This window comes from Antennarius striatus, chromosome 2 (assembly GCF_040054535.1).
Source record: "Antennarius striatus isolate MH-2024 chromosome 2, ASM4005453v1, whole genome shotgun sequence".
Taxonomy (NCBI): domain Eukaryota; kingdom Metazoa; phylum Chordata; class Actinopteri; order Lophiiformes; family Antennariidae; genus Antennarius; species Antennarius striatus.
The window spans coordinates 12416634-12429304 of record NC_090777.1 but is presented as its reverse complement, the minus strand read 5'-3'; the positions used below and the strand labels follow the sequence as shown (position 1 = coordinate 12429304).

General features: G+C 40.3%; 1 protein-coding gene across 4 annotated transcripts in view; it reads left to right on the top strand.

Annotated features, from left to right (window-relative positions):
- The window catches only part of trim33 (tripartite motif containing 33), a 32323-nt gene that overhangs the window by 14826 nt on the left and 4826 nt on the right, over nt 1–12671 (top strand). For 2 of the 4 annotated variants that reach the window (XM_068331446.1, XM_068331455.1), the window contains exons 7-18: nt 34–180; nt 531–648; nt 902–1176; nt 1758–1952; nt 5662–5718; nt 5954–6154; nt 7763–7895; nt 8708–8771; nt 10769–10919; nt 11590–11963; nt 12205–12316; nt 12391–12465. In XM_068331446.1, the coding sequence (XP_068187547.1) occupies nt 34–180; nt 531–648; nt 902–1176; nt 1758–1952; nt 5662–5718; nt 5954–6154; nt 7763–7895; nt 8708–8771; nt 10769–10919; nt 11590–11963; nt 12205–12316; nt 12391–12465 (1902 nt within the window). The remainder of the gene's footprint in view (nt 1–33; nt 181–530; nt 649–901; nt 1177–1757; nt 1953–5661; nt 5719–5953; nt 6155–7762; nt 7896–8707; nt 8772–10768; nt 10920–11589; nt 11964–12204; nt 12317–12390; nt 12466–12671) is intronic. The other 2 variants (XM_068331464.1, XM_068331473.1) reach the window with 1 other exon arrangement.

Genomic DNA, 12671 nt, shown 5'->3' with positions numbered 1-12671 from the left:
AAGTTAACCAGAACCATTGTGCTCTCCGTTCAGAGTGTGACCAAAGAGCGCTTCGCCAGGCTTGTGGCTCAGCACAAGGATACCACTCAACTGTCCCAACAGATCAACCATGTGCTTAAGTTCTGCCACTGGGCCATCAACACTGGCAGCAGCACAGCGCTGCTCTATAGCAAGAGGCTGGTACGTATGTCTGAAGCACCAGATGTACAACAGATTAAGAGCCTTAAATCTACACTCTGCTCCTTCCTCTACTGAAATCATTCGCCTACTGGATCTAATATTTTTGCTCTACATTAGAAATAAACTCAATTTAATATTTAGTTCTTGTTTTGTGAAACATTTAAGTCATGTGTTCTTAAGACATGGAGCATGAGCAGCACTGAAGTGTTTCTGCTCTAGTGGTTAGCAGCTAGCCCAAAACACAATGCTGCATTTGCCTCAAGTTTTTCTATAATCACTGGTGGATTTGAAGTGCTGCACTGAGCCTCCCATCTGCATGTTGATCTCTTTATGTGTGTGTGTCCATGTAGATCCTGTTCCAGCTTCGCCAGCTTTTCAAAGCTAGGCTGGAGCCAGCTCCCCAGGCCAATGGGGTTGTGCGCTTCTTCTGTGACCCCACCTTTTGGGCCAAAAATGTGACAAATCTGGGTGAGAAAGACCTCACATGTTCTATTGTTACGTTATCTCTCTAAGTTCCATTTTGTTATTGTTTAATCAAACCAAAAATAGACTGATAACTAAGACTGAGATTTTTCCGGATTGATTTTTGCGTGTCTGTATTTTGACCCTAAAGGCATTACATTGCTGCCGTAAGAATTTCATGTGCCCTGTCACGTGTAAAATAAATGAGATGTTTCACTCTCGTCTGGACTTACTGTCATCTCTGTTCCTGTAATTGCAGGTAATTTGATCGTTGAAAAACCTCCTGCTCTGGCACAACCACCAAATGTTATGGTAGGAGGCCCACCCATTTCTCCAGGCCAAGGTCACCCTGGCAAACACCCAGGACAGATCAACCTGGCCCAACTCCGGTTGCAACACATACAGCAAGCTGCTTATGCACAGAAGCATCAGCAACAGCACCACCAGCATCAGATCCAACAACAGATGCGCATCGCCTCCCAAATGTCCCAGCAGCACCCCAGACAAGCGGGCCCACCCTTGGTTCAGCAACAGGTACAGAAAGCAGTCACCCGTCAAGGTTCCATGTTGGGCAGAGAGGAAGTCTGTGCTGCACTTCACTCCAATGAGTGATGCTAACTTCAAGAATAGTTTAACAGAGCAGAAAAGAGTCGCATTTTCTCAAAGGTGTTTCTTTCACTTTTTTCCCTCATGTCTTAGTGGTTCTAGAAGGTTGTGCTTGTCCATCCATACAACTGTATGTACAGTATATCTGTCTCCTTGAAACAGCTAAACAGAATTCAGTTAAATATCACACGTTTTGTAGGTGATCTAAAGGTGAGCATCTCATAATAGTTTCTTCAGTGCTTTGCTTGTTTTTACATTTTTAGCTATATTTGAACTTGTCAGTTGTCTTGTCATTTTGCTCACCTTTACGTTGTGAGCAAAAGTGTGAGTCTCTTCACATCAACACAAATCAGGTTTTTCTAGTAACTGGGGCAAATGTTTTCAAAGATACACATTTTGTAGTTTGATTTATTTAATTTTGGGTGAAGACGTTTTTTGCATTACCAAGGTTTTTAAAAAAAATCCATTTGTCTCATTTTCTCTTGGTTGTGTGTGTTTGCCTTTGACAGCCCCCGAGGCTTATCAGTATGCAGCAGCTACCAAGAGGCCCTGGGGGTATGAACGGTGGGCCAGGCTCCTCTATGTACCCTTCCTCCCACCATATGCGTCTCCCAGGTCCACCGCAGGGCCGGATGCCCACGGCTCAGCCGAGACATAATGGGCAGCAATACCCTTCCATGATGCAGACTCAGCTGCAGCGACAGGTCAGTAAAGCACATGCTGACTGTACTGGAAGTACATGCAATGTGAAAAGTTTGCTTGTTTTTCTCTAGGGTTTTTTTTTCCGTCATAAAGCATTTGTTGCAGTGTAATTCATCGCTATTATTGCTAGCAGTCGTAGTAGTAACAAAATGACCAACAGACATTGGAATGTGGATTCATAGATGGTTTTGTTACAGCTTGGCCAGAAACGGCTAAAAAAAAAGGGTGATGCAATTTTGCAACACTCACTCTATACAGTACACTATTCAATAAATCAAGGAACCGTGTCAAAACTGTTCATTACACCATGAAGTTTATGAATTTTAAGAAATAACAAATATATAATAAACATATTCATCATTATTTTCATATTTGACAGCCAGCATGTATTGGGCAGGGTTGTCAAACTAATTTTCACCGAGGCCCACATCAGCATAAATGCTGTCCTCAAAGGGCCAGATATAACTTATAAATGTAACTAAATGTAACACAATATAGTGTAAAATAAATGTAACTACTCATTAATGTTAAATAACTCTGAATTTATAACTTGTTCAAGTTATAAACATTGTAGTTGCACAGAAAAAAAAAGTGTTTGTTGCTGTGTTATAACATAAATCCTTTTAATTTGTCAGTTTATGAAACCCACATAAGTCCATCAATCAAGGATCAAACTAAGTAAATAAACAAAAATAACGTAAAACACAAGTTACGACATTAGCTTTGTTTAAAACGTTTTTGTCAGTGTTCAAATGGTTTTAATTACTGCCTTGCAGGAGATGTAGTTTTGATCAAAGCAAACTTTTGACTAATTTTTTGACAATGACCTTTTATGCTCTCATGGATCACATAAATTGATGTGGCTGGCCACATTTGGCCCCCGGGCCTTGAGTTTGACACATGTGGTTTAGAGTCAGTGAATATGCTGGCCTTGACAGATAACCATCTAGAAATCGCAATGCTTTACATGAATGACTGGTGGCATTTCTGTTTATCATAACTTTATCAAGTATGGTATTCCTGTTCTGACTCGAGCAATATGAAGCACGTCAAAACTTAGTGAGGTGTCAAACAGTTTATTCACAATTTGAGATATTTAAATAAAAAAAGTTACGTATTTATTTTTAAATTCATTCAATTGAAAACTATTTAATAAAATAATGGACTGCGGTGACCCATTTATAATTCTTTCTGAATGTTAAGTAGGGATTTTCCGTAGGTAAGCTGGTGAACACTACCCACAGCAAAGCCCTACTGTGAGTAGGGCTTTGCTACCCACAGTAGGGTAGCAAAGCCCTACCCACACGCCTCTCATAGCTGCAGTTGAGACAGAGTGTCTCATAAATACAAACTTACAGGTTGATGGTGCTGTATATCAGTAAAGCTGCCAAGACCAGCTGATGGAAAGAAACTTTTTGGTTGTTTCAGGCCATTTTCAAGCAATAAAGCTAAATATGAACTGCATCCAGCTTCTTAGATGTAAAGTTTACTGTTGTTTCTTCATCATTAATGAGTAAGACTTTTCCTTTGAACTGATGGTTTCAAAAAAGGATGCAATTTGGGTACTAATTGCAGTTTTTGACATTTTAATGAACAAATGATTAAATGTAAACAATACGTAGATTAATCGGTAATACAAATCATTAGTTTGTTAGTAATTACTCGTTAATCGTTAATATATGCAACAAGTCACCAGAAAAGTGGTTATTGTCATTGGGACTTTTTTTCCCTAAAACTTCTGAGATCCTAGCCTTCTGTATTCAATAATGCATTCACTGTGTTTTATCTTGTTTCGGTTCAGCAGTTGGGTTTATTTCTGCCAGAGATATTTTATTTCAGTTACCATTCTTGTGACGTAGCGCTGGTACCAGAAGGTTTCTGGTACGTTCATGTTAGCGTAGCCTCCCTAGCAGTGCCAAGAGGTAAAACAGGTATGTAAAACTGTGAAAACAAAACACTGCCTGTAACTATGGCATTTCATTACTTTATAAAGTTTCTGGAATAAAAATGGGGCCATTAATTGATACAGTGGTGTGTAAAATCTTTGGACCCACTCCAGATTTTCTTAATTTTTATGTGCATCTGAAACTGAGTCAGGTATGCCAACACAAATTCAAAGGTCAAAGTTCAAAGGTGACCCCAATAAACGCAGAGAAGTTTAAAATTATAATTGTGTTAATGGATTCAAAAAGTGAATTAATACCATCTGGATGCGGTGTGAAAATGTATTTTCATTTATCAGTAGTCCACTGTGCCAGAATGCAAAGAAGTGATGAAAAACATCAGACTATGTAGATTACACAGACGTGTCTGAGGCTGTGGGACTCCACAGGTCCACATTATTAAGAAGTGGAGAAGATTTGAAGTAGTAGTTGACCTTGCCAGGAATGACAACACCCCCCCCCCCCCTTTTTTTTTTTGTTTTACAAATTCCCCAACATCAGGGCAACATTTAAAACAAACAAAAGTGGAAGATGCCATTGTCCATTATTTTTTCTAAACCACTGTACATTTGACAACTTTGTTCTACATATAACTTCTATTAATTCACAAAAAGACCAGGAGAGAGCTTTATTAAAATAAAATTGACTTTATTAAATTATATTTTTTTACGGCTGTCCAAACTAAAATTTTCCCAAAATCAAAATGAAATTAAAAACTATAGTTATTTTCAAATTTGTATTGACCTTATAAAGATGTCTCAATTTTTTATGTTCATTCGTATTCACAAATAGAAATGTATGTATCAAACATATAGAGTGCACATTCTAATTTATTTAGTTTTATTTAAATTAGCAGCCTGAATTTACTGCTGTCGTAAAGCAAGGCATTAAAACGGACCTCCTCAGCTCAAGCGTTAGCAGTAGTCGAGCTAGTTAATGAATGACCAGATGAAGTTGTAACAGACACCTCCACAAGCATGGTGTATGGATTCATCTACCCCGTCACACTGCCTGCTATTTATCTCTGTCTTTACCTCTAAGATTGATTGAGTGTAACTTGATTCTGGACATGCAGGTCCACTTCCTGGACGTCATAGACGATTAATGAAAGGGCCTACTTGGGTTTGAACCGATATGTTTTTAGGATTCTTCTGCTTATTATAGTATTTTAGTAACAAAGTAAGAATTGTTGACATCTTTGTACTAGCTGTTTGTACCAGTTATTTACTGGTCCACTACAGCTGACCTTGATAATATAACCACACCTTTAGATCAGTGGCAAAGTGTGACACAGTTGCTGCTGCTGCTGTAGAAGCTTGAGTCGACCAAATCAGTACATTTGAAACATGACCCCACAGCGCGATGAGAGGCTCTAAAAAGCACAGAGGATCTTAAAAAATGGACCAAAATGAAATTAAAATTTGAAACGCACAGGCTGTTTCACTTGCAGTTTTGATATGAACGGGTAAAACATTGGAGAACATCATGAAGTAACTGCAAAAATTCATTTTTGGCAGGAATAACGGATTTTCGAACATGGAGACTACCAAATGAAACAGATGTCATATTTTACGTTGTTGAAGTGGAGTTGTCCTCCATTATGATTGTGTTAGTAGTGTGTGTGTGTGTGTGTGTGTGTGTGTGTGTGTGTGTGTGTGTGTGTGTGCACGTGTGGGTGTGTGTTGATAAAATATGAAAAATGTACATTCACTGCCTGTGAGGTAAGAGAAAGCTCTGCTATATCGAGCCCCTTTTTCTTTGTGTCCAGATGTCTATAGAATCTGAGATGAGCCACCAAAGGTTTCGTTACTTACTGCAATCAGGGGTTTGGCACCTTTTTCTTACTTTGTCATTTGTGTATCTTGTGTGGCATGTGTTACCCAAATGCATGATCATGGAACCATGTTGCTTTTGCCGCAAATAATAAATGATAAAAGCCAGTGAAGGACATCTCTCATTGTTTGTCCTTCATCAGATCATCTGTTGCATTTTCTTTCTATTATTGTCCTTATGTTCTCTATTTTTTTTTCATCCATGTTTTCCTCTACTTTTCTATGCAGCATTCCAACCCAGGCCATGCTGGCCCTTTCCCAGTGGCATCCTTACATAATGCCAACCCCACAAGTCCCACCAGCGCCAGTATGGCTGGTGCCCATGCTCATCGCAGCTCAGCCAGCCCCATCATAGGTCCCATTGAGCTCATCCCCTCGGTCACAAATCCGGAGAACCTGCCCTGCCTACCTGAGATCCCTCCCATACAGGTAGAATCTGTAATCATTTCTTTTTACCTGTTTTCACCAGCCATTTATAAAGATTTTATCTGTTTAGATCTCATGTGTAAATGCATGTATTGTAAGTATTTTGTAATCAGCATTATTTGAGCAGGACTAAGAAGGAAAAATTAAACATTTTTAAATATTATAAAATACAGTATTTTCTGCACTATAAGGCGCACTGGATTATAAGGTGTACCTTTAATTGTTAATTAAAAATAATTTATTTCATATACAAGGCGCACCGGATTATAAGACGCATATAATAAAAAATATTAAAATAGATTTAAAAACTAGTGGCTGTAGTTGCGCTATCCGTCCACTAGCCAGAGCATTCATGACTGTGAGTACCTTTAGTCAGCTGTAAATGGCCCTATTGTTATTTCAATGAGCCATTCTGAGCCTCAAGGAAACCTGATCACTTGATCACGTTACCATCTTAGAATGAAGTCAACACACATATTAAAAAAACTGACATTAAAACTGATTGAATTCATTACGAGTCCACTCAGTTCGAACAGGGTGGATTATTTCCTGATCTGAACTTTGAAGCAGCGACGTTCGTCTTTGTTTATTAAATATTGTTTCGATAGATTGGTAGTCCAGTCGGAAGTGAGGTGCAGCTATTTGCTCTCAAAATTATTTTTAACCAGTCTTTAATGTAAGGCTGCTAATTTACTGGCAAATAGGACGCTGTTTTACTCCTAGAACTGACTTTAACGTCGGTGTCTCACCGCCGTGAATCTCACAGCACGTCGCTGGAGACAGAATACACAAACCTAAATCCGCCGCCTGCCCAGAGCTATCAACTACATTTGTAAATCAATGCTGCACACCAGGTACCGTTGTCGCTTGATATTTCAGAAAAGGCTGGAAGTTCAGCTTTGAGGGTCTTTCAATCGCCTTTATGCCAGTTTCTCCGTGTGTTTCCGCAAACTAATATATAATCATGTCCTTTCGAAACTCCCAAAAAGATTGTCTCAGCGGATTGACCCAGGTTATGGGTCTCATACAAAGGTGTAACTCACATTTCAACGACCCCCTTTGACATCCCCACCAACAATCGTTTAAGAGCCAGACGGGTTGAACGACGGTCGTTGGAATGTGAAAAGCACTGAACACACCCCCACAGGGTTTATAAACTGGGACATTATCAGCCACTCTCACTCGAAGAAGTCTCTTGGATGAGAGACAAAACGTCTTCACTTTCTTAACGTCCAGTGGATCGACTCAACAGCTTTTGGATAACCATGATCTGGATAACTGAGAACCTACACAGACAGCAAACTAATAGAATTGACCATCAGTAGAATCCAGTAGTGACACTCGACAATAGCATTTTTTAGACCAATTTACTTTAAAGTGGGCTATTTCCGGCGCCACAGTAGTTGGGAAATACTGAGATCCGTCAGTCAGTCAAACTTCTCCAATTCTCCAAAGGGGGGTATATAGAGAAGCTCAGTTAAGACTGATGTCGACCAGGTGTGTACACATTTTATACAAAATTAATTGTATTAGACTACATTACAAAGTAATCTTCAAGTATTTTGATTCTCGGCTATTTTTCCTGCTACTCTACTGTTTTCACATGGTTAGCTGGAGGACGCCGGTTCCAGCAGCCTCGGACATCTCCTATCTCGTTACATCTCAGCCAGCACACAGCATCAGCTAGGGTCAGTGGACATGAACCCCTCACCGGGACTGTCGACGCACTCCTCTGCATCTTCAGGTACAGACGCCTTCAAGGAGAAAGTGTCTTAATAATGCTAAGAGAATAATAAAAAAATCTAAGAATGTGCCATAGGGTCTTCACTAAAATTTAATTGTCTCTTACCCAACCCCTGTCTTCGCCTTCCGTTAATTCTGGAAGAAAACTGCTCTTTAGAATTTGCATTGTTAGGTAAAAATATTTAGCAAATAGCTTATGTGGTGATGGTAAAGTAAGAGTAAATTCTTGGATCCACCTTTTCTTCTGCGTCCAGCCCATAACACATCTTTCAGTAAAGGTTTATGAAAGATTACTCCTATACAGTAATCTGTCGTTACTTGTGGTTAAGACCACCTGCAAAAAATTAAATTCTGCGATATAGCGACAAACGTTTTAATTATTGGTTATTATAATTGAAACGTTTATGAACCCTCCCCATACTGATATTAAACCACCTTCTTTTACCTTTTCCCACACTCGTATAGACTGTTTAAAGCGCCTTTAAGTGTTTCTTTAATACACGGAGGTACGCTGCGTTCTGTGAGTCTCGGAAAGCAGCGCACTTCCGGATGCTGTCAACCAATAGTATGCGCGTACGGTATCATGTGACTACCTACTAAAAATCTGCGATGTAGTGAAGCCAGGCATTTTGAAATGCAAATATGCAAGGGATTACTGTATTTGTATCCTATTATCACAACCAATCAACCATAAAACAAACATTAAGGGTGAAAGTTAATCATGTACCCATCATATCCTGGCTTTCGTTCCTTGATGCTGTTCGTTTTTTGTCCACTGAACGATGAATTGTGATTTCTCATTTCTGTGTTCAGGTCCTTCTAATGCTCACACACCAGCTCGACCTTCTAGTACGTCCAGCACAGGCAGCAGAGGCAGGTAGGACGATATGAAGCTACTTCACACTAAGCAATAAATAAATAGGTCAATAAAATTTTGCCCTAAATCCTGTTATGATGTCTACAAAATGTCCAAGAGACATCAAATGAATGATGTGCCATTAGCCTGTTGAATGTAGCTACATCAGAGACAACTGAAAAGACGTCTTGTGTACTTCGGACTCTTAAAGGAGTTGGACATAGGCGTATAGCCATGATGGCACAGTTTATTTATTTGTGTTTTTAATTACTGCTATGAACAAATTAAAATTATGGGATTAAGCCACCCCTGAATATCAGCTCACAAGTGCTCACTGCTGTTTGCGGTCATGTTCACACTTGACTCTTCTTATAAAAAGCTTGGAGAGTCCTAGCTGTCACGGCTAGCAAGACTTTGTCGATGGCCATCCTTCTACTACAAACCCTAATTTTATTCAAAACTAATAATTTTAAATTAGCTTACCTCAACAAGCACCGCTTCATTCCCCTTCATCGACTTCCACTCTTCATCAGGTAAAAGTCAAAATGCCCCCAATTTAGTTACATAACAGTTGGCGGCTCTGGCTAAGCCCGCCCATGAGCTCAACCCCTCAGTCGGCATCTCATGACTGTCACAGCCCTGCATTGGTTAACACACCAGGAACCAGTTCAAAGAAGCATGAATGTTCATTAGTTTTATTTTTATTGGCTTATGCCCCAGGACAAATTTGTTTACCAGCTGTTTAAAAAAAAAAAAAAAAAAAAAAAGAGAGAGAGATAAATAATCCCAAGGGAAATTCAGGGTGACATCTGCTCACAAAAAATACAAATAAATACACATAACACTGACTGAAACAGACAAAAAGACATTACATAATTAACATAATGACATAATTACAACAACAGAAAAACCTAACATAAAAAAAGGAAGCATAGGAACCTGAAAGAAGCATTAGATGTAGAGATGCATAAGAAGATGTAAGATCAGAACATGCGGATGAACCAAACTGTAGAATTACACTAAGGACCCCCACAAAGTATCCCACAGTGCATCCCCAGTGCGTCCCAGGCCCCCCTAGTCTATCCCCTCTCGGCCGACCTTAAAGACCCTGCGGCTTCCGCTTCGACCCCCCTCCTTCTGAGAGAGTGGTTGTGCCCCCTGATGGCACGAGGAACAAAGGAGGTCCTGAGTCTCTCAGTGGAGGAGCTTGGTGACAGCAGTCTGTCACTGAAAGAGCTCCTCTCTCCTCTGCTGGGAGAAATTACCTGGAAAAAGATATTTAATTAAAACATAAAAGGAATGAGATGAGAATCAATGAATGTTGACAAAGGTGTTCTGTTTGTTACCTTCTGGAGTAAAAATGACAGCAGATAAATCCCCTCAAACAGAAATAGAATATCGCAGAATCTCTATTTGTTTATATTTAACTGCTTTTGAATTGAAAATGGTAATGAGCTGTTTTTTTTCTGAAGCAAGTAAAGCAAATCAACACGTTTGGAAATTGACATTACTGCAGTTCTGATCCCGTTCCACTCCCAGGGAACATTAGGGCCTCAATCAGTCTTTATTCAGTCTGACATTAGACACTGCTGTCTGGGGCAGCAGTGTCTCAGTGGTGGAGTGTGTCGTCCAATTTTCCAAGATCTGCGGTTCAATTCCCGCTCCCACCCAAAATCTGACAGGGGGAGGTGTCAGCTCACCTCTGGAGCCGAGGCGCCCTTGAGCAAGGCGCTGTCCCCTTTACAAGTTGCTCATTGAAGTCGCACCATGAAGGAGCTGTCTGCCACTCTACCTCCCACTCACCTGCATGCCCACAGGCCCCTGTGTGTGTGTAGTAGTATCAAGCATCTATGTAGATTCATGATACTACTACACTGTGTAGAATGGAGTCGTAAGTTCCTTTCTGGGATTAATACAGTGAATAAAATTGAAAAAAAGAAAAGAAAAATTATCGAGTTTAAACAATCACATCAAATTATTATTTTTTTTTTACAATTTGTCTTTCTTGTATGTTTAAGCTGTAGCTCTGCTGGGAGGGCAGGAACAGGAAGTGGAGCTGCTGTGGAGCAAGTGAGGGTGAAGCAGGAGCCAGGCACAGACGACAGCTACAGCTGTCCGACGTCTTCTCTCAAAGAGGAGCGGGGCAAAGATGCAAGGAGTGCCTGCATGGTATGAAAACTCTTCTTCAGTTAGGTTGATAAAAGCCAGAGAGTTTGTGAATGTGATCATGTCAAATTGCACTCATCTGCACTGCATTGTACTTGTCATCTATCAGCATGTGGCTGACTCAGTGCATGTAGACAATCACCAAATGAGAGCCAACTACATAAAAATAAAACATTAATTAACATGAATCGTTTTTGACAAGAAATATTTGGTTAATTAGGATTTTACCTTTAACCAAAGGAATCTGTCCGTCATATGTGCTGAAAAAAACATGTTTTAGAAGGACATGCTAGAAAAGTAGTAATATTATCTAAATCTGCCTCAACCAGAGTCACATTCTCCCTGCAATAATTTCCATATATTGTTATACAAAAATGCTTTTGTGTGATATGAGAAATGTTGTAGCAAAGGCTTTTTCAAGTTGAAAATCAAATACTGAGATATGTAGTCCTTTATTAATTTGTTTTATAAATACCACACAAAACTAGGAAAGACACAGAGCAGCTGGAAAACGAGTACAACACACAGATAGATCACACGTGCGTTGGGGCAGACATGAGTTGCCATTTATTCTCTCACATTGTTTTCTGGATGTTCATTTGTAAAAACCACATCCTAAGACTAAGGATATACAGAATGTTATCATGCCATTGTTTTGTGTCTATTTTCCCAGATGAACAGTCCGGAGAATAGCCCCCACCCTGTTCTGGGTGTTGTATGTACGGGTCAAGACGTACTCAAGGCTTTAGGGGAGCACATCAAAACAGAACCCAGGTCTGAGACCTCTTGTTCTGGACTAAATGGCCCCGGTTCGGCCACTTCTCCTCCGTCCACTACCTCACTACCCCCCGAGAACCGCAGCAGCACTAAGCTTACCAATGGAAATGGGGCATCGGGTGCAACAGTCAACTCTGGCGGGAAAGAAGACGATCCCAACGAGGACTGGTGCGCTGTCTGTATCAATGGTGGTGACCTGCTGTGCTGTGATCGCTGTCCCAAGGTGTTCCACATGAAATGTCACGTACCCACCATAAAAATCTTCCCAAAGTAAGTGGTTTTTTTTGTTGGTGCCAGGATAATTTTAGTGATGCAACAAAAAAACCAAAACAGGTTTTAGACAAAAACACTAGATCTGACTTGTAGATATCTGCATCAGTTTAAACCTAATTCTCCTCTGAATTCATCTAGATGCATACAGCTGCTGCTAAACAACCCTGCAGGTGAAAGGTTAAATTACATTGAACAGTATACTAACAAAATGTTATCCCTTTGACTTGTTTCTCCTCAGAGGTGACTTTCTCTGCACGTTTTGCCGAAGTACTGATAACCCTGAGATAGAATACTCTGACGAGAGCAGGAAACTTGGTGCAGAGCAGAGCCTGAGTCCTGAGGACCAAAGGGTCAGTGTGGGCAACACCTGTCAAAGGGCTCGCCATCATTCTTATGAGCTGACTTATTTCTCTTCTCTCGGCAGAAATGTGAACGCCTCTTGCTCCATATCTTCTGCCATGAACTCAGCATGGGCTTCAGGAAACCTGTTCCCAGCTCTGTAAGTATCTAAACACAAGAGCGGTACCCACTGAAAACACCGGGCAGCAGCTCTTTGGTGACCTGCGTGTTGTCGTGTCTTTATGAGATTATTTTTTGTATTGCATCATTTCTCTGTAGTTGATCTGTCTCCTGTTTAATCCATGACTGGTCTTGGCAAAATAGCTCCACAGCGCCCCCTACAGTTTTTTGGAAAATAAACCTTCA